The 25,146-nt window shown below is 47.3% G+C and overlaps 1 protein-coding gene across 2 annotated transcripts in view; it reads left to right on the top strand.

The window, feature by feature from the left end:
• Window positions 1-7,798: 7,798 nt before the first annotated feature.
• RAPGEF6 (Rap guanine nucleotide exchange factor 6) overlaps window positions 7,799-25,146 on the top strand; it is an 82,262-nt gene continuing 64,914 nt past the window's right edge. For both annotated transcript variants that reach the window (XM_088536921.1, XM_088536922.1), the window contains exon 1: window positions 7,799-7,916. In XM_088536921.1, coding sequence (XP_088393047.1) covers window positions 7,848-7,916 — 69 coding nt within the window. In that variant the 5' untranslated portion in view covers window positions 7,799-7,847. The remainder of the gene's footprint in view (window positions 7,917-25,146) is intronic.

A 25,146-nucleotide genomic window follows, 5' to 3' on the forward strand; every position in this document is an offset into this window, starting at 1 on the left:
GCAGAGCCGGGGGCGCTCGGTCCTGCCCTGGAAACACAGCGGAAGGCGGCTCGGCCTGGCTCCCTCCTCTGGGAAGCAGCGGGGCCGGGCGCTCGCGGCCTCTCCACGTGTCACTGCGCGTCTGGAGGCCTCTCCTCTCCCTCGCGGCCGTTCAGGAGAAAGGATAAAGCCAGGAAAACGGAGAAATGGATAAGCCTGACATCGCGAGCACACAAAATCCAAGATTTTAGCAAAAGCTGAAGACCTGCATTTTTTTTTTCCATCAGCGTCTGCCACGGTGGCAAACTGTAATTTATATTTGGGAACGCAAGGAGAAACTGCTTTGGGAAACAGATCCTGCTCCCGCCGGCTGCAGACTCCGCGGGAGCAGCAGCAGCTGCCCGGGCTGCTCGCGCTCCCCAGGCTCCCAGGCACGAGGATTCGTCAACAACTTCTGCTTTTTCACGTCACAGTTAAATTCTGGCTCCTTCCCAGCGGAAGATCAGGGGCGTGGGGATTTTTTTGTTTTGTTTTGTAAAAAGCTTCTTAATGCCCCTCAGCTCCAACGTTTATTTATACTCGTCCTCCTGGAGAGAGGGGGAGCAGACGAGCCGCAGGGGAGCCCCCTTCCTTGGCCTGCCTGTAACCAGTATTAAATGTTCCTAATGTTTAAATGTTGCTTTATACTAAGTGAGGCTTTTCTTTCAGAACTTAATCAAAACGTTTAAAAAAAAAATCAGCAAAAAGCAGCAGCTCAAGCGAGACCGGTGGCTGAAGCTGAGATTTCCCCGAGGCCCCCGCACGGCGTGACTGTTACCTCGCACTTTTGTATGGCCTGTAGTTTCCTTGCCACGTCCTGGTCTTTTCACAGCAGTCAGTCGGCTATTGAAATAACGAGCCAGAAGTGATTGTACCAAAGCATTGGGGAAAAAAACAAACAAAAACAAGGTATCGAATATGACCCTTAATTGCTCAGGTAACTAATTGATATATTTTTAAAAACAGTTCTACAAAAAAATGAACACTGATTACACCATAGTATGGTAATAGCAAAATTATTTTTTGACAAAACAGACCCTTGATGCAGAAGACTCTAACCCCTTTTCTACTCACTCGTGTGACTACCAGCAGGAAATGTTGTTTATTTGATTCTCACCGTTTCTCCTTCCCTCGGCCGCGGCTGTCGTGTCGTTGTATATACAGTGGTTGTAGGAGTAGCGGATGGATCCAGCCTGGTGTGAGTCACGTACGTAGGCCCTGGTAGGTGGATTATGTTTTCAAAGGCTCTACTACCTCAGTTTAACTGGACACTTCATTCTAGGCTTTTCTTGGCTTATTTGTCCTAGCAGCCAATTAACGTCGCTAATTTTAGCTTCTGTTTTCATTGTTTGCAGTCGATATATCAAAGTTTGTGGATGAGCCACCGCAGAAGTAGGGAGGTCCTTGGTCACTGAGCTGTGTAAACAGCCCTGTAAATACCTGCTCTGGGCTCACCACCTTCCCAGCCCTCGAGTCCCCTTCTCGTGGCGTTCGAGGGCGGTTTTAGGCTCAATCCTCCTTTAACCATTCGAGGAACCTGAAAGCGGCAGGAGATCCCTGCCCCGCTGCTGCCCACGATGTCCCTCTTGGGGCCAGGATTTTGCCCAGTGTCTTTTTCGATCCCCTTCAAAAGCTCTAACTTGAAGACCCTCCCAGGAAGGATGTACATGGGCAACCCTCAGCCTGTGCCAGCCCGCGGACTTGGGGACAGGCCCTTCTGGGCACGGAACCTCGCTGGCCCTGCGGGGAGGCCCCCGTGTTGAGCAACGTGCTCTGAGGATTCGCTCATCCCCTCTAGATTAGAAGTCCCCTCTTTGCCCCGCGGCTGCATCCGGCCCCTGGGACGAGCGCAGCGCGTAGCAGCCCAGGGCTCCGAACATTGGTGGCATGGGGCATCGAGCCCCCAAATAACGAGGCTCTGACTCTCTGCTCCGCTGCTTTCTATAGCTGATGTCACGTTGCCTCCATTCCGCCCGCCCCAGGGGTGTTTGCAGGGATCGGGCGTGGGACAGGGATCCCGCAGGGATTCGGCACGGGACAGGGCGGCCCATGCGCGGCCTGGGAGGGAGCGGGAGGCGCTGCCGTTGGGAGGGCTCCGCCGGGACGAGGGGACGCGGGAGCGCTGCCTGCCAGCGCCACACAAGGGAGCCTCGAGGGGACGAGCGCACGGGCTCTTGAAACGCCAAGCACGGCCCTTTCATGGGAACAGGGAATTACTGCTTCACTTCTGTGCTCCGCTATTCCCGATCTCCAATCTCCTGATATCCCAGTCTCCTGAAAATTAAGCGTACTAGTCGCACCGATCAGATTTTTTTTTTGTTGCAATTGGCAAACACTGGGCTGCTAAGAACAAAAATATTTAAAAGAAAGGATTTTACACCTTGCATCTGTTTCCCCTCTTAGTTATGATAGATATTTTATGACAATTTTTTGCTTTCTCTAAATTATTTAGATGGTGGTACTTGTAAAATGCTGGGTAAACTGTACATACTTGTTATCTCTTCTGTTTTTGTATATATTTCCCAAGTTGTGCACTTGTATTATAATAACCATTCCCAATTTTAGGGGAAATTTGTGCAATAAATACAGTATGTCAATTTACTACTGCCGCGTTTGGCTCGTGTCCCTTCGTCATGCTTGCAGCGAGGGAGCCTTGGGGAATATATATATGTGTGTGTTTATGGTATGGTTTATATATATATGGTTTTATGTTTTTTATATATAGAATCACAGAATTGTTACGAGGCGCCTACGCGCCTCTTCTGCGCGTTTCTTGGGCACTGCCAGGGACGGGGACTCCATTGCTGCCCTGCGCAGCCTGTTCCAAGGCTTGACCGCTCTTTCCATGTGGAAATTTTTCCTAATATCCAATCTGAGCCTCCCCTGGCGCAACTTGAGGCCATTTCCTCTTGTCCTAAAGACAAGATATATATATACCTATATACATATACGTGTATATGTATATATATACACACATAAGTGTGTGTGTGTATATGTATACCAGATAGGTAGATATCTTGGGGTATTATATCTTGGCATATACATAATGGAGTCTGGGGATGTAGCCTCTATATAAATATATATATCATGGAGTCTTGGGATAATGGAGTCTTGGGTCCATTGCTCAACTCTGGGTACTCTCCCAGGGCCGGACCTTGGGCTGCCGGAGGGGCCTCGGGCTGCGGGAAGAAGCTGGTGCTGCTGGAGGAGCCTCGCGGGCCCCAGCCGGGATTTAGCGCAGCCCTGTGGGGACCCGAGCAGGAGGCAGCTCCTCCCGGAGGCGCTTCCCGCTCCCTGCTCTGCGCCGGGGGAGCCGGGCCTTTATTTAACGCGTGCATCGTCCCATGGAGCGCGGCCGGCTCCCCGTGCTGCTGTCCTGTCCCACGGGTGTCCTCGTGCACCCCAGGGAGCTCCAAGGCTCTCGGCTTCCTCTGCGGAGAGCGCGGGCGCACGGAAAGCACGTGCAGCCACTCCAGTGACTGCTGCAAAACACAGGCAGGAGCAGTTGGACTCTGCAATAGCTGGGGCTGAGTGCGCCATGCGCTACCGCGGCGGCAGGGAGCGGGTTTATTCATAGCAGCTGGGACGGGAAATGTTGGATGATTTTGATGGCTAACGAGGAGCGGAGAAAGTAGGAGGGCTGTGTTTGCCTGCGTGAGCAAGCCGGGGGGTAGAACGGGAGGGAGACGTTCCCGGAGAACAAGATAATTACAGCTGTGTTGCCTGTGCAGCAGTAATTAATGATCGGGCAGTTCATTCTGGAGGTTGTTTTTCTTTAGCAGCTCCGGTGGATTCAACATGAGGACTCGGGCTCTGTCATTTCAGATGACATCGCTGTGACGTGGGTGAGGCTGCAAAAGCCATCAGCCTGGAGGCAAATTTATTTTTCAAAATGCAACTTAAATCTGTTAACCATTTCTTAAATTATAGGTTAGGGAAAAGCTGGCTCTCCCTATGGTAACAGATACACGTTTTAAAGAACCGCCGGCTTGAACTAATTTAGTAACTAAAATCGAGCACCCGGCGCCCGCGAGCCCGCGGAGCCTTGGGAAGCTCCATCTCTTTCCCCGAGGCGTAAGGGGGAAACGGCCCTTAACCGAAACGTGGCCTTTGCAGCGTGTTTGGTTGTCACGTCCCGGGCTGCCTTTCTCCGCTCGCCGGGGGAGCTGCTGGCCCTGGCACATCGGTGCTTCCCCAGGACACCAGGGTGGCGCATGGGAGCTCCCTAAGTGCTTGGAATTAACTGGGGCTTTGGCTGTTTCCTGTCCATCTGATCCGAGTGGTTGTGCCCGGGCCGGGGAGCTGAGCAGCCGGGGAGCCCGACGGGGCCACTAGGGCGTCGCGAGGGGAAGGAGGACGTTGGTGACGGCGCCGCTCGTGCTCCTCCGCGCGTCCCTCCAGGGCAGCGCGACGCACATTGGCCCGCACGGCTCTGCCAGGAGCTCCCGGCGCGTTCCCGCTGCCGGCTCCGCTCGGGGCCTGCTGGAATGGGCAGCGCTTCCGTGCCCAAACCCCCGAGGAAGGAAACTGCCCAGCTATAATAAATCTCATGGGAACAAGAAATACATAGAATGCATAAAAATACATGTAAAAATATTTTGGTTTATGATGAATGTGTGTTTTTCCCACTGGGAGACGGGAGGAAGTTGTGTCTCTCTCTGAAGAACCTGGGAAATCTTCCTGAAAGGCAAGAGATGGAAAAGACATTGCTGGATTGCGGGAACACGAGGCCCTTTCTGTCGCGAGACATCTACCAGGATGGGGACAAGTTCTGCATAATTTAGCTGGTTGTTTCAAACTCACAGATATTGGAAGCAGAAAAAAAAGAATACTCTCTTGTGAATGCAACCCATCCATGCATACATAGCAAGGCACCTCCAACCCTTGCGTGTAAGACGACTACAGATGTTGTTCTTTATTTTTCAACAAATAAAGATTAAAATGATAAGTAATGATGCGTTATTAGGGTCGACTGATACAATCCAGAAGAAACGGAAGTAATTTTCCCTCGTACACAAACACCAGGGATCCTGCTCGGCCACATCCTGTAACCCCAGCCCTGAAATTACTCACTCGTGAAAGCGGCGTAATTGTGTTTAACTACCCGGGCTTCGCTGCGGGGACGCACGCTGCACGCCAGAAGCAGAGGAAGGCCGTGACACTCATCCTCATTGTGCTCCAGACACTTGGAAAAATAACCTGGATGGCTGGAATGGCCCCTGGAGTCATTGCAGCTATTACAGCCTTCACTTGGCCAAATTCTGGTACTTTCGCAGAGGAAAGTCTCGTTTCGCAGGGCAGTTGGGGCAGGTGACTAAACTGAACCAGAAACTTTTCCTCCTATTGAGTCCCTGTGTGCACCCACCACACAAAGTAACGTAATTTGTGTGCAAAAGGAGAAAAAAAAATGAATTCTTAGGCTATTAGTTCTATTGCTACAGGCAGGGCCCATTTCCATGATATTTTGCTTTCAGGAATGCCAAATAGCTAGAAGAGGCGGCAGAAAGAATTAAGTTCTAAAAATCAGGATTAGGATTTAAAGTATTATAGATTCACAGGAACATGCAGAGCATAGATTCCAGCTACGCCTTGTTCTACTCTTCCATTAAGATTTCTCCAATCCCTTGCATTTGGGAAATGTTAACTATTTTTTACATGATACTTTAGCTATAAATTGACAGAGTGACTTGATTCACTATAACATCTCTGGTTTAAATGGAGAGAACTAAGAGGAGGAGAATGTGGAAAGCACAGACCACTTCATAGAGGAGTCCAGCTTTAGTTCTTCTCTACTTACTTCTCCTCAGTCATTTGGGAGTTTTTTTTTTTTGTTTGTTTTTTTTTTAAAATCTACAGCTTTTAAATTTGGGCTTTTGGCACGGAATCCTAGCAGAATCCAACAGGACTGGAAATAATGTTTTGTGTATTAAAGTTGAAAAGGGATAGGATGTTCTGCCAAATAACTTGTACAAACTTCTGACCTTTGGAACAGCGATAGACATGGTAGTTGGGAATCTTAAATTTCACCACTGCAGTACGAAAACAAGTGAAAATTAAACTTTACAGCAGCGAAACTGTGTCCTTAACCTGACTGTCATTTTGAGTGTCTTGTATTGCCTTTCTCTAGTAGGAACAGTACAATTATTTTGTGATGTTATAAATAATTGTTTTAAAAAGCAGGGCTATCAATTCAGCTGTTGCTGTGCTCGCAGTGATACTAGGCACAATACCAAAGAAGTCAGTCAAGGAAATGTGCAATTTCCTCAGATTTTTTCTTCGAGGAAATGTTAGAAATATTGTAAAATAACTGGGGGTGACCAGTGAAGTCCCTCAGTGTAATGAGGCCAGTTGTGCCGTAAAGGGCAAGTGATGAAGAGAAACGGAATAGTGGGACAAACAAGGACACCCTTGATTAGGAAGGAAAGAGAAATAAAAAAGATGGCAAAGGGCAAACATGAGTACACCGGTGCGGGTTTGATCTCGTAAATGTACAAAACGGGAGTGGGTTTGATCTCGTAAATGTACAAAACGAGACGTGAGCAACAGGAAGGGAATTTTCTCAGGGATATTTGACATCCTGCTGCTTCCCGCGAGAGCCGCAGCCCGGGAGGCCGGGGAGCAGGAGCATGAGGAGCAACCCCAGGCCGCCCCGCAGAGCCTCCCGGCGCTCCTGCGTCGCAGCACTGCTGTTTTGCTGAAGGTTTGAACTCCAAATTTGGTCGGGACGGTCTCCTGGCCCGCAGCTGCATGCTCTGCATAGCTGGGCCGCGCTGAGCAGTGCCCGGGCCAGGGCCAGGCTTTACTGTCACATCGCTGGGTGACATCCCAGTGCCCGCTGTCCTCCATGCCGGTACCCTACGCCAACGTGCCAGCGCCTCGCACCCTCGAGCTACAGGCCCAAAGACAACACATAGTTTACAAACTGTGAGGGGGAGAAAAAAAAAAAAAAGCCACTCAAAATATAGGTGTGACTGTTAGGAAACCGCATGCCAATGGATGGTGTCATGCGGAATGCAATCCCTGCCCGAGTAAACCGCCATGTCGGGGGGAAGCACGTCCCCTCGGAGGCAACGTGAGGGGAGGGCGGCCGGTTTGGGCCCCGGGGCCGGACACGGAGCGGGACGCGAGGCCGAGGCCGCCGCTGCCTCAGAGGGTCGCGCGAGACCCGCCTCAGCGCGGCCGCCCCCGCGCGCCCCCGCGCGCCCCCGCGCGCCCCCCCGCCCCGCGCATGCGCACAGCCCGCCCCAACGCCCCCTCCCTCCGCGCCTGCGCGCGCCGGCCCCCTCCCCACCCTGAGGGAGGCGTGGCTTACTGAAGCCACGCCCCCGCCCCTCTTCCTCCCCCTCACCCTGCTGGCTGATCCTCTGGGTTAAAGGGCCCGCTCGCGGCCTTTTCTGTTAGGGGCTGTTTTGCCGTGGGCCAGCGCGGGCGGGCGGGCCGCAGCCGCGGCCGGGTTGGCGGCCCTAAGGAGGCGGCCTAAGGAGGCGGCCTAAGGAGGCGTCCGCGTGCGGCTCGGGGCGCGCGGCGGAGCGGCGCCGCCGCGCGGAACTCTCCGCCCGCCCGCGTGGCTTTGCGCGGGCGGGGCGGGCGCAGGGAGGCGCGCGGCGGCTGGTAACTTCCCCGCGGCCCGCGCGGGGCTGCTCCTCTCGGCGGGGCCGCGCCATGGCGAGCGGCGGCGGCGGCGGCGGGAGGAGCGCGGCGGCCGGCGCCGCCCGCGCCGCGAGCCGCCTCTGAGCCCGCGTGTCCCCCGCGGCCTCCCGCGCGCGCCCCGGCGCCCCGCAGCCCCCTGGAAGCCGCTTCGCGACGAGGGCCGCGCGCCGGGCGCGAGGATGAGCTCGCCCGTGGATCCCAGGATCAAACAGGCGCTGCGGAAGAAACCCGCGGAGAGGAGCCCCGAGGTAACGCGGATCCCCCTTCCCCGCCGCGGGAGCTGGGCCGGGGGGCTACGGGAGTCCGAGGCGGGGAACCCCCCCCCCCCCCCAGCACTTTCTACCTTTTATTTTTCTCCCAGTTATTGCTTATTCCCATCCCGCGAAGTTGGAGCTCCGCGGAGCCGCCCGGGCCAGTGTAGGAAGGAGGAGACGCGTGTCGCTGGGAAGCGCAAACTTAGATATTCCAGCGATGCAAAACTCCTGGGAGAGGGGAGGGAAAAGCAAGTTGGGGAGCTGAAAGGCTCCGTTTACCTGCGCCGCGGATGCAGATTTATACAAAACCAAGCTAATTATGTTTTACGGGCTTCATAAAGAGACGTTTTCCCGGTGAGTGGGAGTGTAAAAATGTGCAGGGCTGGGGAGCTTCCATAAAACATATTTTCCAGTTAACTCTTTCCTGCTCCTTCCTAACTTCCTTCCTGCGGGCCGGTGTCGCGGGCCGTGCGCTTTGGAAGCGGCAGCGCCGTGGAGCTGACCTTAACCTGCTGGGCAAGGGGGGCACTTGTGTTCCCAGCAGAGCGGGGGCTTTGCTCGCATTTGCCTTCGTGTTGCTGCTCGTTTCCCTTTCCGTGATTTTTTACGTGCTTGGGAATTAGTGGCATGGAATGATGGGCCCTGGGTTGGTCCCTGTGGGACAGAGACACCTCTGCTGGCCCTGGGGACGCCCTGCCGGGCTGCTCCCCGGGGTGCCGAGATTCGGGATTCAGAGCGATGCTCGGGGCTCGGTGCCCCTTCGGCACCGTCCCGAGACCCACGCGCCCGTCCCGGGACAGCGCTGAGCCCTGCTGGGACATCCGATACCTTCGTGCCGCTGCTTCCTTAAATAAATGATGAGGCAGCCTCTAGGAAAGCTCCCTCCGTTCTTTTATTTTTTCCATTCTTCTCTTGCTTCAGACTTTTCTTTTCCCCTCCTCTTCAGTGCCAGCCTTTGCATCCAGCTTTGCTGCCACAATTCAGTGTGGGCCGACCTAGCTGATCACAGGAGCGTCACTCATGAGCTCCTGTCGTGTATTTTACCTTTGGGAACAGCCTGCTTTGGGTTGCAATATCTAAGAACTTTGTTTTTTGTCAGATATTACAGTCTAATGTCTGTCTTCCACCCTGCCCTGTCCCCATTTCCCCCCCCCCCCCCCCCCCCAATAATTGTTATGGAATTTTTTAGTATTGTCACATCATTTTGGCCAATGCTAGACAAAATGTATATTTTAACATTAAAATGCTTGAGTTTTGCAATCTACACCCAGGCTGCACTGTGCTGGTGGATTCACGTGGAGCTGTGTGTATTCCCGCTGATGTGACATCACGGTTGATGTCAAATTTGAGTTTGCCAGGGATGTCTTAATGGTGGGGAAGAAACCAATCCTCTGCTAATCAGACTAATAGCAACTTTAAAAATGATTTAACGAAGTCTGAGTTTCCTTCTGGCCCTTTCTTGGCAAGCATGCAGAGGCGCTTAACAGTGAGACCGTTCACGATCAAAGTTAAACAGGTACTTGGAGCTCAGCAGGACGGGGCCTCTGTTCTACTGCCTGTGCCGGAGTGGATAACTACAGTCAAATCAGTTCTGTTTTCTGGGGGTGTGTTTGCTTTTTGTATGTTTAGAAAGTGACCTCATTTCAGGACAAGTCCTTCTTTTTTTTTATTTTATTTTATTTATTTATTTTTCCTCCTCCCTCCTGTAGGAATTGAGACCTAGGTTGGAAAAGCAAATTTAAATGAAGCTGCTTATTGCAGCCGCGGTGGCCAGATGCCAGTTCTGGGTGTCTCTGCGGGGTGTGTGAGCTGGCGACCCCTCTCTTAAGCATCACTTTGCACAGGGATGTCACCTGCAGGCGGCTGCTCCTCAGTTTGGACTGCGTTTTCAGAAGAACTTTATCAGCTCCTTTTGTCATCCCCCCAAATCTAGAACCCCCAACTGTGATTTTATGATGACCAGAAGCTCTTTGTGATGATTCCTGCTCCTGCAGTTGACATGAGCAGTTTACCTGGGTACTACAAATTACAGGGTTGGGGCCGTGCTGATTAGTAGCGCAGTCTTGTGCTTCACAACCGGCATCTGCGCAGCAGGCTCTGAAAAAAAACTCACAGGCAAATAATAATCTGCATAAATAATCCATATGTCAGTTTTAGTTTGAGTGGTGCTATGGGTATGTAGGCATACATACACACAGAACACTTATTTTGGGACTCTTTCTTGACATATTTCAGTTTCTCAGTTCAAAGATACCTTGCATGGAGATACTAAAGTATTTCTGTAATTATTTTGGAGCTTTATCTCAATGGCCTGCTCAACTAAAAAAATTAATTATCAGTGCTACAAATATCTTTGTTTGGTAAAATCTGCTAGAGCAAGTTTCTAGAGCTGTGGTAACATTCCAGTGTGTGTTAATTATTGAAGTGTATAAGTTATGCATGTTAGACATGTAGACACTTGAGTTTTTTTTGGTGGTTGTTGTAGCTCAGATGCTTCATGTATGAGAATCTGTAATTTCTTAGTGGGGCAGGGGTGGTTATTTTGATGAATTCCTGGAGGTTAATGCTAACACTTAATGATACACGTTTTTGTGTAGTGGCTGTTAAGCTACTCTAGTTAGAAATGTCTTTGATACAACCCAAATCTGGAAAGCCTTTGGGTCGCTTTCCCTCCCGCTGGTATTTCATAAAATTGTATAGATGTGTGATGCAAGGCAGCCTGTCCTGTAGAAACCTCTTCCTATGCTTAGTCACAGAACCCGTGTGTGGGACGTTACCGCTCCAGCATGTCTAGTGCTTATATATTATATATAGTGTAGCGGATATCTGCTGAACTGTGTCTGATACTGTAGGGTATTAGTGCACTATATACGCACTGTGTGTGTGCATATTATATAACCTATGCATGCACGGGGCATTTAGGTATTGTGTGTGTGTTTTGATTATGCCAACAAACTATCTTTTTAAGATCTGACAGCTCCAATAAATTCATGTTCAAGCCAAACATAAATAAATTTACATCTCCTCAGATATATACCCTTAAACTGTGTGTATTTATATTTTCTATGTGTATATAATAGTCAGGTTATGTATAGTGTATATGTATTCTGATGCTGTGTATGTGTATAGGGGTGTATATTTAAGATTCAGCCTAAGGGTGCAGAATTTGTTAGTGTTCTGTTGGATATTAAGGAGATCATTTGTTGGAATAATCTGTTGTGGAAACCATGGACTTTCCCTTCAAATGGATGAAAACTTTTCAGGAGTTGATGCTTATTCACTTATAAATAATACCTCTGTGCAAACTAAAGTATTAAATATCTGAATGTGCATTGCAGGGTTACACTGATACTCCTGCTAAAGTGAGATTATGGCTTTTATGGACTTCCTTGTAGTGCTTTGGCTTCCCGCTTTGCACCTCATCACGCACGTTCCTCATGTCACAAGCAGGGCTGTTAAATTAGAGAATATTTTAATAGAAGGAAATCGCATGTCCCAAGCAGTGGGAAGGGAGGGCAACATGTATGTGCTCTCATTGAAGGCTTCAATTTTTGAAGCCCGGGTTCCTTATCTCATGTTAATCTGCTGGGGGCCGGTTTAATGAGCGCAAGGGAATGTCTCAGTGCCCCATAGGGTGGAATAGCCAATGATTAGGCTGCCTCCTGCATTCCGGCTCTTTTCCTCTCTTTTTTCCTTCCCTGAGAATGCTCTCCCGCTTTAGCGGCCCCTTTCCCAGTGTAATCTCCTCTAAATTCTTCCTGGCTTTGTTATAGGCAGCGTTTCCTTCCACGGTGGCTTTGCCTTTACTGGACTTCAAAGACTCAACATTTATTTTTATACCATGAGCTCTTGTATTTTTGTAACTTCATAATGCAATTTATTTCAGTAATTCTCAATTAATGTTGGTTCAACAGATTTTGGCAATAATAACCCCTTCTGTTCTTCCTGTTCCCTTTTCACTATGGCAGCAGAAAAAAAATCCCAAAACTCATTTGCACAACTGTGTACTAAAAGTCTGCTACTTGGAGTGTGTGTATGATGCTTCTTGATGGCTTATGTGTAGAGGAATATATCTGCATTAGTCTAAATCATGCACAGATACTACAGTGATGGGCATTATAAAAATGTCTGCAATAAATAAAATAAATTATTGCTGACAGTGTAACAAAGGCACTTTTGTACTGTAGCACAGCTGAGCCAAACAGAGGAGAACATCTGCTTCTTGTTTCCAGAAATAACTGGTATTTTGAACGTTTTTTTCATCCTTTTAATAATTTTCTGTAAACTCAGTAGGTGAAGCAGGATTAGCCTCTGCTAAAACCCCTCATTTCTGCCCTTCACCCTGAGCTCTTAGCAGTGCTAATGTAATGTGCTGTTGAAGAGCTGTGTAACACAATTACAGTTGTAGAGTCCTTTCAAAAACTAGGTGTTTGCAATTATCTTCAAACCAAGATTTGGATTAAATGAGATAGCAGACACTGGTGTGTGATTGATGTGGGCCTCCAAAACGGGGAAAGTATTGATGGAAACCTAGCTCCTGACACAATCTTCTGCTCCCCACCCTCTGCCTTGCGGTTGCCTTCCCACTTTTTGCTTAGTGACATGTTCTCTTATACCTGGCTCTTCCTAAACTTTGTCACCTGAGCTCCAACTTTGAAGCAAAGGATGGACCAGTTTTGTAGAGCCCCCCTTCCCGTCCCCATGCAGGTGTGCAGGGGCAGGTGTGATCCCAAAACATCCTATGTTTAATATTGATCTTTAAGTCATCTGCTCACTGTGGCACAAAGTGTTTTGTGGCCAACGTGGCTTGAAGGCCGGGGGTTATTTTCCTTCAGGGATTGTGCTCGTTCAGATTTATTTAACAACACTTAAGTAGGTGGGACTCGGAAGGAACCTTTCATGTTGGTGTGTTGGTTATCGCTGGGTTAAGAAAGTGTTTGCTAATGCATGCTGATAGCCTTGCAATTTACTGCTAATAAATTCCTGGCAGGGCTGGTCTGTGCCATATGCGATTGCCTTTATTCGTATGACAGCAATTATTATTTACAGTTACAAGAGCATAAAGCCTTGTACTATAATAATGAATACTTCACAAGCAGCCTTATGAAGGCCACAGATACAATTTTAATTATGGTTTGAAGACCAAACCCAGAAAAATAAGCTATTTTATTAGCAAAACTGTTGGGTAGCTGCAGCTCTACCCAGTGCATGTGCTCCAGTCTTGTCCTCCTTCCAGTAGCTTCTGTAGTCTCTCAGTGTCTGTCTAAGGCATAAACAAACATCTAGGCTTGTCAGCTTGATTTATTTTAAGTGTATCTTCATGTCTACATTATTTCTGTATCTTTTCTTGTGTATTTCTTTTTTTTTTTTTTTTTTTTTAAGTACTACTTAGATTTGTGAGTCTTCATCTCAATTAGCTCTTTGCTTTTCCTGTAATAATAATAATAGTAAAAAAGCTAAGCTTGCAAGCTGTTATGCTGACTCCCTAAACTTATCTTTTGGTAACTCTATTTTGATAAACTCTTTTGCATCTTGTTTTGTGAGGTGGTTGAGAACGATGCTTTCTGCTAAATACTTCTCCATCCCCTTTTCCACACGTGTAAATGGAGACTAATGGACGTAGGGCTGCCCTTGGTCCCCAGTGAAGGTTACATAATGTCCCTGCCCCAGGGTGAGGAGGGACAAATTTCAATTTTGGATAACTAAAACTAACCTTCTTTTGCTGTATTAGTCTGTGGTTGATACAGTACCAACTTCAATGAATTCACAAAGAGTGCAAAGTCAGTGTAATTCTGCTGTTTTTCTTCAGTTTTGTCACCCATGCCTAGTCTTACTTGTGACATACAATTTGCTTGCCTGCTTCTTTGTCAGAAGTACTCTTAACAGTCTACCCAATAGTCCGGATTATATGGTTGCAACTTAAGCAAATGCGTGTCCTGAAACTGAAATAAGCCATTAATAAGTTTAAAAAAAACCTGTCTGTTGTTTCAAATGAACCAAATTATGGTATTTAAACACCTACCAATTTTTAACCCAGTATTAATACATGTAATTTTTTAGCTTGTTTTTGTTTTTCCAGTAGCGAGACTGAGAATGTTCCACATATTGGTCTGCTGATTATTTATGACGCGGAGACACAAATAATGTTGTGTTGAGTCTTGGACGGGGTGCAGTGCTCACAGAGGAAGCCTTATGGCTGTTCTGCAGCTGTTGTCTGTCTGGAATACCTGCAAGGAAACTTCGCCAGTGCTGCACAGAAATAAATATTTTTTCCATCTTTCTCAACAGTTAAGGCCTGTTAAGTTCTGTCAAATATAGAGTTGAGGTTCTAAGCAAACAAGTTGGATTTCAGGGTACCGTTTTAGCTGTGGGTACATAGAGTGGCTTTACTGAAGTGTCACTGATAAATAGATACTTCTTAAATTTTCAGTTTGTCTAACAAAGCTTTTTTGTTCAAGGAATTTGGTATTAAGCAAGTAAATAATGTGATTGTTGCTAAGTGGTTGAGTTTTGTTTTTAGTAGCAGTTTCTATATTAACTTATTTTATGGGCAATCACATAGAAGGAAAAAAAACCTCAGAGACATTATGACTCTTAAAGTTCCCTGAAGTAGGGTTGCAAGTTCTCATTTTTTAAAAATCTAGATACATTATAAACAGTGTTACAAATCAAATCTATTTTTACATAAAGGTGTGAACCAGAATAAAACTGGCCACTTTATTTTGGCCTTTCAGTTTGGGTGAAATGCCAAAGAAAGCAGACTTGTAATATAAACTCAGAAAAGTGAATTAGAGTGTAAATTCTTTATTACCACCTGAGGAAGCCCTGGTGGCTGGGGAACACGCTCGGAGCTCCTTGTGCCCTGGCTGTGGCTGTCAGGGGCACCGATGCTTTGGTGACTGGGGTCTGTTCAAGACCCTCCCCTGGTGCCTGGATCCTCAGCGCTTATTTCCAGGCGTCGTGTTGCTTGTTCCAAGTTCCGTCTCAGTCCTGGTCTGGTGCCATGTGTGAGAACTGCCTGTGGCTGCCATCAACACTGCTTTCCAAAGCAGCTTCTTTTATCTACAGCTCCACTTTGTGTGTTTATTCCGTTTCTCTCCCCATCTAGCCATTTCAGCCTGCGCCGAGGCAGCTGATTCTAGCTGCCAGGTTTGCCGCTTGGTGCTGGGCTCCTCCGCGTGCTGCTCCTCTGTCCTGGCTAATGCCGATTCCTTGGAGAAACGTGGCTCGGCTCCGCGGACAGGCACGGCCAGCCCTGCGCGGCGGCTCCTGCGCCGCCCGTGTTTGCTCAAGGCTCGGCCGCCGTCCTTGGTGAGTCACTGGGTCGCACAGGACACGGTGAGAAGCTCCAGGCTCGTTTGTCTGCTCGATGCCATTCCCCATTCCAATTCATTGAAATGAAGTGGTGAGTAAGAATGCCGGTCTGTTACGGGATGCAAGTGAATGAAGATACTCGATCCATTTACTTGCCTTTTCTTTTTTATTAACTTAGACTGCTTCTGTTTCAAAACACTTCAGGTAAGTCTGTCTTACCTGAAGAAAAGAATGCTCCATTACATCTAGATTTGACAGAATGGCTGTTCTGAGCGTCAGCGAGCTTGAGAAATGCTGCTAATAAAAACTACTAACACACACTCTTGCATACTGGCTGATCTCAGGGCTTTGAGCACTTCTTGCATTTAAAATATGATGAAATTCTGGACGTCCTAATCAAGTACAATGCAAATACGGTCTTTCTGTTGTCTGTGTACTTGCCCAGAAATACCCAAGGCTGTTGCCTCATCTTGTTCTGCTCCTGCTTGCTGAGGCTCCCTTCAAGGAAACCTGGCCACGATAGATGCAGTAGCCAAACCGTTTGGGCTTTATAATTTGTGTGGTGTTATCATTCACTCTGATTGCTGTGTGTGCGTACGGGTATCTGTTATGTGCTTTACATGCATCACTCTTCAAGTACCTTTTCTGAAAGGTGTATGTGTATAAAACATGGCTTTTAAAGGAAATTCTCCCGTGAGACATTCTTCTATGGAAGTCTCATGTGGAAGAAAATTGCTGGTGTGATTTCTATGTATTTTTATACATATAAGTTTAAAAAAAAAATTAGGAAAATCTTAATATATGTTGAAGGTTTTTGTTCCCTTTGCTTGCATGCAGAGAGTGAACTGCAGTAGTTGGTAGAATAACTTCTGCGGCTGTGCCACTTGTGTGGTGGCTGTTTATTCCATGTTGGTTGTTAAAGGAATTTGAGAAATGGGTGTGGGTGTGAATACTTAATCAGAATTTCTTAGTCCTACTATGAAATTACTCTCATATGTCAGGACTCTGAATTTCCCCTTGTTTACCATCCGTTAGTGCTCTCTTCTCCACCTTGCTTCAGAAAGCATCGCTCTAAGGCTCAGTGCTGCAGCCTAGCTCCAGCCAGCAGCACTGAGTTCGGTTCTGTGATCCAGCTCCTCACTTGGAGAACTCGCTCGTCTGCCCTTGTCCCAAAGGCGAGCAGGAGCAGGGGAGCTGTAAGCTGTAAGCTTAGGCTGTGCAAGGTTGAAAAATAACAGGTTTTTTTTGAACATTGTCACCACTGACGATGACTTTGATGCTCCTGAACAATTCCAGACATCCTGGCCCTCGGTCACTGTGGTGACACCGGTGTTGTCAGCAGTTGGCCAGTGACCACGGTGTCACTCTCGCCTGTTTTGCAGTCAGGTCAAAGTGGTGACCAGCTAATCCAGGACGTGGGACTTTCAAGGATGAAGCTCTGATTCTTCTTGGCAGATACCAAGGTTTCTACTCGTGTGAACCTTGAACACTGCTAAAGGAGAGAATCAAGATGACTGTGTTTCTTGATGATCTTCCAGGGAGCACACAGAGTAGGGTTGCTCTAAGATGACTTTTCCTATCCATGTTTCCACTTAACCGTTCCTGGAAAAACTGGTTTTTCATTTTAATGACAGCTGTAAGTGACAGCTCTGAGAGTCAAACCAGAAATTAGCATTGAGGCCTGGAACTCTTTATTGGAACCTATTTCCCTTAATATACATCTTTCTCCATGCTGTGGGGTCATGCACTTAGTTACATCTGTGCAGCAATAATTTAACTGAATGTTTTCTGTGATGAATAAAACTCAACTTTTGAATGTAATATGAAAACACATGCATTTGTTTCCTGTCGTATTATCCAATTTTCAAACAATGAATTTCAGGGACTTCTTACTATGTAAGGGTGTGTTCTCCAGAGCTGTTCATTTGAGCTAAAGGACGACTCCAGTGCCTCGTTATTAGCCTTAGAATAAGAATTCCTTAGAGATATTAGAATAGTAAAGAAGGGCGAGAAAAGGGTGTGGAAGGAGGTGGAGAACTTCCAGTCCCATTGGCGTTCAGTAAAGTTGCTAAATAGAAGAAAAATACAGTTCTGTTTTGCTTTGGTTCTCCAAAACTGCCAAGGGATTTGAAGGTGGAGGGCAGGCAGTCAAGATGTGTAGGTGTTTAATTCCTCAAAAAAAAAAATAGTATTAAAGCCCTAAAATAATCCACTGAGTAAGAGTCGTAATAAAAATACCCTTAAAAGGAGAACTCTTCAAGCAGTGTACCAAAACTTGGTGCGAGATTTAGAGGAGTCTTTCCATAACAGAAGTAGTTTTGTCAAAACAAGTGTTACCCCTTTGAATAAGGGCAACTGGGCATCTGTTTGTAGCACAAATAAAGACCATGCCGATGGCTCAGTCCTAATAAGCTTCCACGTGTGCTGTTCCTGCGGATGAGAAGGCTGGATCTTCAAGCGCTTGTCTGACTATGGTGACATTTCTGGCATGGTCCCTTCGGATGCCCCTGTCTGGCAAGACTTTGTGTCAGGTGTCCTTATTCCCATCCCAAGAGTGTAAAGGGCTGGAAATGTTCAGGTGGGAACCAGCCTCTTGTTCTTGCAGTGGTTTTGTCCATGTCAGGAAGCTGCATGTTCTGGAGGAACATGCCCCATGTCCATCCTGCATGGACTCTAGTGTGCAGACTTTTTTTTTTTCTTAAGCACATGCAAAAACTTATGTTTTCATTGGGAAAGAAGTTGAGGACAGAGCTGTGAGGTGTCGGGAGCTCTGCTTTTTCTTAGAGACCTGCTGCTGCCATAAAATCAGTTGTGCTGCTCTAGGGACTGCCAGACAAGCTGTGTCTAAAACTAGGAGGTCTTCTTGTTCCAGTGCCCTCAGGCTGAGAATATAGAGGTTTTTCCTTTGTTAGATGAAACTGTGATACACCCTTCTTCCCCTTTTGATGATTTTTAAGAGAGTATTTTGGAAATACCCTTAGTTCAGGGAAGTTTGCACAAATTATTTAGCATTCCGCATCTGGTTTCTCTAGGTTCCTTAGCTCTGCTAATTATTGGTTATCTTTTTAGCATGTTAAAAGAGTCTAGCAAATCCTTCCAGAATGGGAGAAAAATTGACTGCCTTGAGGGCTTCTCTCTTTTTAATCTTTCTGTGCTTGATTAAAGCATTGACATTTAAGCAGTGCATTCCTCCAAAGACTGATTAATAATGAACCTCCAGAGTTGGTTCTTTTGGTCTGGAGAAGAATTCTTGCATTGTGTTGCAGGTACATGCAGCCAAAGATGTTACTCTAGCCAAATAAGAATTCCTACAAAAAGAGAAAAGTTTATTTGGATTGTATAGCTAATGTATAGTTCCCGGAGTGTCTTAATATTTTTCACCACGACAATTTGTATTTGGAAGAGCTGGAGAACGAAACCTCCCTTCCTAAACTGTGTTGTGAACTTAGTGTTGAGAGGTCGTGGATTTGCTTATGTTGCTGAACACTGACTCTGAGAAGGTTTTTCACCCTTCCGTCGGAGCTGTGCTTGCCAGTGACTACTGGATATTGTGGCTTATGCAACAGGGATATTCTTAAGTCTAGTTTCGCTTAGTCTGTGTTTTCAGGGCTCCACGTAACACCGCCAAACTGAGCGAACCACTGCCCCTACTGTAGGCTGTGCAAAGTAGAAGTGGTCCTTCCAGCCTGTTGTTGATGGAGGTTTCTATTCCTGTTTCCCATTTGAAGTAGGAAGGAAATTGGTTGTCCTGTGTTAACTCCTGATTTGTTAAACAACTCTGTAGTGCTTCTTTCAGAAAACTCTTCTTCTCTCGATACCATTATATGTGACTTAACGAGATGGCTGGTTGAGGTTTGAAAATGTGCTGACCAGCCTTGATGGTCTCCTGCTTCAGAAAGGGCCTTTCTGTCCGGTTCTGTAGCAGCCAGGTCTCCTGTTTACCACCATGGAGAGTTATTTGCTTTTGCTGAGTGTTTTTTCTGCCTGTTTACCAAGCTCACCAGGTCCCTGACAATGGTGGTTCTGAGGAGGAGGCAACAAAACATGACACTGAGGATGGGCTGCAGTGGGCTGGCGCTTTGGCTTGGCAATGGGTTGTCAGGCAGTTTCAGCTGTGTGCTGGGATCTCGGTCCTATTTCTTTGTCCCAATTGATTCCTCACGACAGAGATCCCTTCCCTAGTCAAAATTTTGGTGTTAAATCATATGCCCAAAGGAAAGACACGTGGCCCTTCCTACCTAACAGTCTTATTTCAGAAATCAAGAGGCATAGCACAGCTAGTGGGGTTGTTAGGAAGAACTTCTCGGCTTGCAAGTCTGTGCTAGCCTGCTGTGCCGGCCTGACCCGAGTGTCACGGGTTATCCTGGGTGGAGCTCCCGCTTGGGATGCGCATGATTTCCTGCACACGTTAGCCAAAAAGGGGGTTATGTGGTGTAGTGGATCCACAGGTAACAGCCTGGGCAGTGTGATGCTGCCTAGCCAGGAGGATTTTTTAAGAAAAGCTGAAGATTCCTCTGTGCCTAGCTTAGTCCCTCCTCCTGCAAATTGGAGTATGTAGAATTCGGAGGTCAGAGTTCAGCTTTTAATAATGACAGTGATGATGATGCTTTGTTTTCCTAAGCTCTAGTCAAGCATGTCTTTATTTTTATCTGAAATAATTATACAGTTTTACCAGTAATGAATGCTTATGCAGAACAGGAGAACTGCAGGTAGTAGTTCTGCCAGGCTGCCTTGCGCTTGTCCAGAGTGCACTTGGGTGGGCTTCAGCCGCGAGGAGTTTGGATGAGATTCCCACACATTATAAATGCGCCATTTTTTTTCAGGAGAACCAATAGCAGAGCCACATAAAGTATCTGAATTGCAATATTGAATCTTCCTGCTGCTTCTGGGCTGAAATCAAAGGAGGAGAGCCTGGTGTGTGTGTCCCCCACCTCCGTTGGCGCAGGCACTGCTGTCCGGAGGTCGCTGTGTTGCAATCTCCTTGTTGCAGCGTTCTGCTCTGCCTTCCAGACTCCGCTTTCATCACGGGCTACGTGTGTCTTCCCCCAACGTGAGCTGATGAGTCAAAAGTCTGTTTCTTCAATTAATGCATTGCATTGTTTTTTAGAAACTTGGATTTGGGACTTGCATTGAGTTTGTGTGTGTGGTGGGTTTTTTTTTTTTTCTTTTAAGAGACCTATTGTATCTCTATGTAGGATATAGTTGAGTAATAGTGAAAGAGCGAGGAACTGCAGAAATCCGTGGGGTATTGCAGTGCAAATTAGTGTTGATTATGGTTTCAGAGGAATGACAGAGTTGAATGCGGCTTATCTGGGGCTTGTACGTGTAAGTAATTACAGCCTTGGAAGTTTTTGCTCTCTGGGATGAGGATGCCATGGTTGATTGGAGAGGAGGCTTCAATGTTATCTTGTCCCTGTACCTTGGCGGGTGGCCCGCGTTCCCGGTGGGGCTGTGCTGTGACGTGGGTCTGTGGGCGCTGGGCAGCGGTTCCGCGTCTCACCTGTCCCCACGTGCTGTTCATCAGGACTGTCTTGTTGTTCATCAGGGAGCAGCTTGTCCGGAGGGCAGGACGGGGCCGAACAGCCCCAAGCACTCGCACGAGCGCCCTAGCGAGCCCCTGAGCACCCGTCTCCCCCTTTTTCTGTGTCTGAAGCTGCTAATTTGCTCTTTCAGGTTTATTCTTGTAGCGCTTTGCGTAAGCGACCAGACACTTGCTGATTTCAACAGTTCAACTTGTTGACTTCAGGGGGCTCTTCAGGAGCTTTGGATCATGGTGCTGCTCGTGGGGTCTTCAGTCTCCTGGTGAAAGCCCTTCCATGCCAAGTCCTGCTCTTCCACAGCAGCTACCCGTGTGGTCACCTTAGGATATGGTGAACTACCCATGCTCTTGAATTCTGGCACCTCACTGTCTTCAAGACTGCTTCTTTATGGCTTTCCAGTATTAATCTTTAAGTCAGAAATATATTTTAAAACTCAATAATGAGTGTCTGGGAGCTTTATGGTAATGTTTTACTTAAAGATTTTTTTTCCTAACTATACTGTTGTGCTGAACCAGGATAAAGACTGAACTGCGCTTCAGATATTCAGAACTCTCTATAAGCTGCTCACTTTGAATAAACGAGGTTTAATGTTCTTGGCTCTCCAGTTTAGGGCCCTTGGTATTCTCTTTGCAAAATCAGCTTTTCCAAAGGAAGTTCTCTGGCCAAGATGGAGCTCCAGAAATGCTGACTCAGTGTGATGAAACAGCAGTAAAAATAATTTAAAAATTTCCCTCTCTCATTCCTCCAAATGCTTTTCCTTTACCAAAATTTTATATCAACATAGTCCAGGGTGCTTGGGTAGAAGGTGTTTATCTGTGTTGGGTGTGGGGAGCTATTGGTGAGTAAACAAAACTTTTGTTTTATTTTCCAGTATAAATGTTTTGCTTTTTTATTTTCAAGAATACTTTGCCGAATGGTAGTACTTTCAGTCTATAAATAAACTGTAATAGTGGGCCCAGGGCCTCTGTTCTTAAACCAGATCTGTTTTATTTTTCTGCTTTTATTATGGAGACTTCTATTCCTTGGGGTGAAATGGAATTCTTAAGTCTATGCTTGCAACCATGTGTGTGTTAGAAGGAACTGCATTAAGGCAGAGGCACGGTGCATTAACCCTGTTTAGAGATGTGGAACTTCTCAGGAAAAATAATGCCGAACCTGTAAAAATAGCTTCTGGCAGTCTGAAAAACAAAAGGCAGATTGAGGCTTCCTATTTTTTGGCTATGCGCTTGTTAACTGATGTTGTCAATTGCTTCCTTGATTTGCAAAAGCATAAAACGAAATCCCGTTTTTGTTTTTCTGCTGTATTAAGATAATATATAAAGTAGGCTGATGTTTCCTCAGTTAAAAGTCACCTGTACAGATAAATATAAAGTTAGGCATTATTCAGACAAGAACATAGTTTGTGTTTGTGCTGTTGCTAGTACTAACCAGCAGATTCAGGCTAGCTAACCTTCATATTTCCGTCTTGTTTTCTTAATTTTTGCTTGCAGATCTTTTTAAAAGTCATTTTTAGTACTTAAGAAATGTGAGAATAGACATGATATCTGCCCTTACGTCCAAAAGTGCAGTGCAGAATCCGGGAACTCTCGTGTTCTCCAAATAACACGTGAAAATCAGTCATATGTGAAAGAAAATGGAAGTACGTGCTGAAAATATTCCTGAGTAATACTCATCTGGGTGCCCTACGTAGGCAGCAGCAGCTGTGTAGGTAGCTGCTGCATTAGTTTGGTGATGTAGTTTACTTTTCCCTCATAGAAATGAGCAGAGGTGGGCACTTACTGGGAGAGAAACACGTGAGGGATTTAACACTGCTTTTTGGGGTTTTGTTCTTTGTGCTGATATCTTATAATCACAGGATGTATTTCTCTTAATATATCTGCTGTAGATATTAGTGTTCCTGTTCTCTTTCCTCGATAATGGAATATATCTTTGAAGTGGCTGAACCAGTTTATTTTGCACAAATGCTGTTGGGTGGAGTCTCCGGCAGCAATTTAAGACCATGCTGGAATTTACTGCTAGTATAAGAGGTGCTTTAATACCACAGATTGAAAAAGTCAAATTATTTCCTATTTTTGAGTTGTAGGGCATAACGCTACTTCCTTCATTCCTTATTAGTGCTATTTAGACCGTGTTGTTCTTTGCAAGATCCTCTTGGGAGTATTTTCACTGATCTGAACTGCTAATCCATCTATTCTTCTCCTTGATATTGCCCCAATGCTTGTATTTAAATGTGCTTTAGAAAAAATGGCCTCCAGATAAAAAAGGAGAATGTTTTTAAGGAAACTGTTACTGTCTGCTCTCTAGCTGTGACATGCTGCTCTTGTGCACTTCTTCTGCTTTTATTAATGTCAAGTGCTAACGCCGTGGTGCCCTTTATGCTTCTTTATGTTAATGCCATTGACCAGGGGGAGAAGATTGAGATGTAAAGGAGTTAATTTCTGGTTCATCCCATCGCCTTCCTTTCAGTAAGAGATAATGTTATCTATCTGCCACGTGTTTAGCCCCAGCTGGCTGCTCTGGCAGACTCGTGGGGCAGGACGTGGGGCAGGCTGCTCCAAGCAGCATCGCTAGGGCTTCTTAGGCTGCTCCAGACAGATCTGGATATCCACAGTGTGGATCAGAGAATTCCAACGAGCCTGCCTCTGTATTTTTATTTCTACTATTACATTATCAGGAAGGAATTTGGGAGGACTATTTTTACAATTGGCCTTCAACGAGGACTAAAGGAAACGGGGCAGATTGCGCCCGTCAGTGAAGTAACAGGAAGGGCCCCATAAACGAAGCTGAGTAACGTTTCCTGCGCGCGGCTGCGACAGAGCCGGCATTGAGGCCGCCGGCCGCTCCGTGAAAGGTGCATTCAGGCTCCGTGCCTCCGGAATCCCGGCACGCCAGCCGCAGGAGCGGCCGCAGCGAGGCCGGCTCCGCACGGCCTGCTATGCCAGGAGCTATTGCACCTCGCTTCACCGGAATCTCCCCGTTAAAATAAGGTTAATACGGAGGAATTGTCCAAGAGCAGGTTAAAACTCTTAGCCTACTACAAAGTCGATGTTTGATTCTGCTGCAGTTGGTTTCCAGCCTTGTTTCCTGCTTGGCACTTTCTCTGATGAAAGTGCGGAAGGAAAAGAACCAGCTCTTTGGAACAGGGAAAATGGGGAGGCAGCTCCCGCCCTGTAGCTGCCTTCCCGGGAACGTCCTACCTGGCGCTGGGCTCAAATGCCAGCCGAGTGATGAAGTTATTAGCATGGTAATATTAGCATATTACCTTTGTTTTTAAAGGCAGAAATGCATGTTGTGTTTTGTTTTGCTCTTTGAAGTATCTAAGCTGTGGTACAGCTGTGTCTGTAACAGATTCTAGAAAAAGCCATTTTTCCTCTTTAAGCGCTGTAAAATTGCGTGTGTTGGCAACCGTCTTCTCTTACCTTGGACAAAGTGTGGGTGCAAAGTGCTGTCGGACATTCCTTGTGCGCCTTTAAGAACAGCTTTTATCCGGCCGAGGGAATCCTGGGTGGCTTGGCAGCCTCGCCGGGCTGGGCGTGGGGAGCCGTCTCGGAGCCAAGCACATGTTCCTGCAGCAGGAATTCAGCGCGTTCGGGGCGGGATGGAGAGACAGGTTCTGCACAGCTCGGCGGGCCAGGTCCGCAGGCGGGAGCGGGGCCTGGCTCCTGCTGACGCAGCCGTTCCCCGCGTGCCTTTGAAGTGCTCCGCGCTCGGCAGGGCCCTGCTGCCGCCTCCCGCCGCCTCAGCGCTCCGCGATGCGCCGCGCTCTCTTGGGAGCCCTTGTCCATCGCTCGGGGGGATCCCAGCGCTGCCCGATGGCCGTGGGGACCTGCAGAGTTGCTCATGATGCAGGAGATCCCTCCCCGTCCGCACTGGAGGCAGCTCCCTGGGGACCGGCTGCCCCTCATGTGCGACACGGGGCAGGTCCCAACGCAGGGCGAGAGGGACCGGCCGGCGGCTGCGGCTTCCCCGGCTCTGTCCGCCCCTCCGTGAGGTGGCTCCGGATAACTCTCTTCAAGATTCATCAGCCCTTGCACCTATGAGGTCCTTTTGGAACAATTTGCTCTCTTCTGAAATACTGAGCAGGAAATCTGCTGTACTTCTGAGTAAAACAGTCCAGGAGCACCTGCATGGGGACTCTTCAAGTTAGAGCAGCAGGACTTCATTGCATGCGGGACTTTGATAGGCTGCAAAGTTATTCCTAATGAAATAATTCCACCCCCATTCCGAAGTATCATACTTCTCTTGCCCACTTTTACCACCGCATGTGAATTTGTTTTGGAAACATTGCTAACCTATAGCATATGAATATGACTCATGTGATTTACAGTTGTGCTGGCTGGACTTTCTTCTCTCTTTTTTTTTTTTCGCCC

This window comes from Tinamus guttatus, unplaced genomic scaffold (assembly GCF_059628265.1).
Source record: "Tinamus guttatus ecotype Peru unplaced genomic scaffold, ASM5962826v1 Tinamus_guttatus_pri_ptg000710l, whole genome shotgun sequence".
Taxonomy (NCBI): Eukaryota; Metazoa; Chordata; class Aves; order Tinamiformes; family Tinamidae; genus Tinamus; species Tinamus guttatus.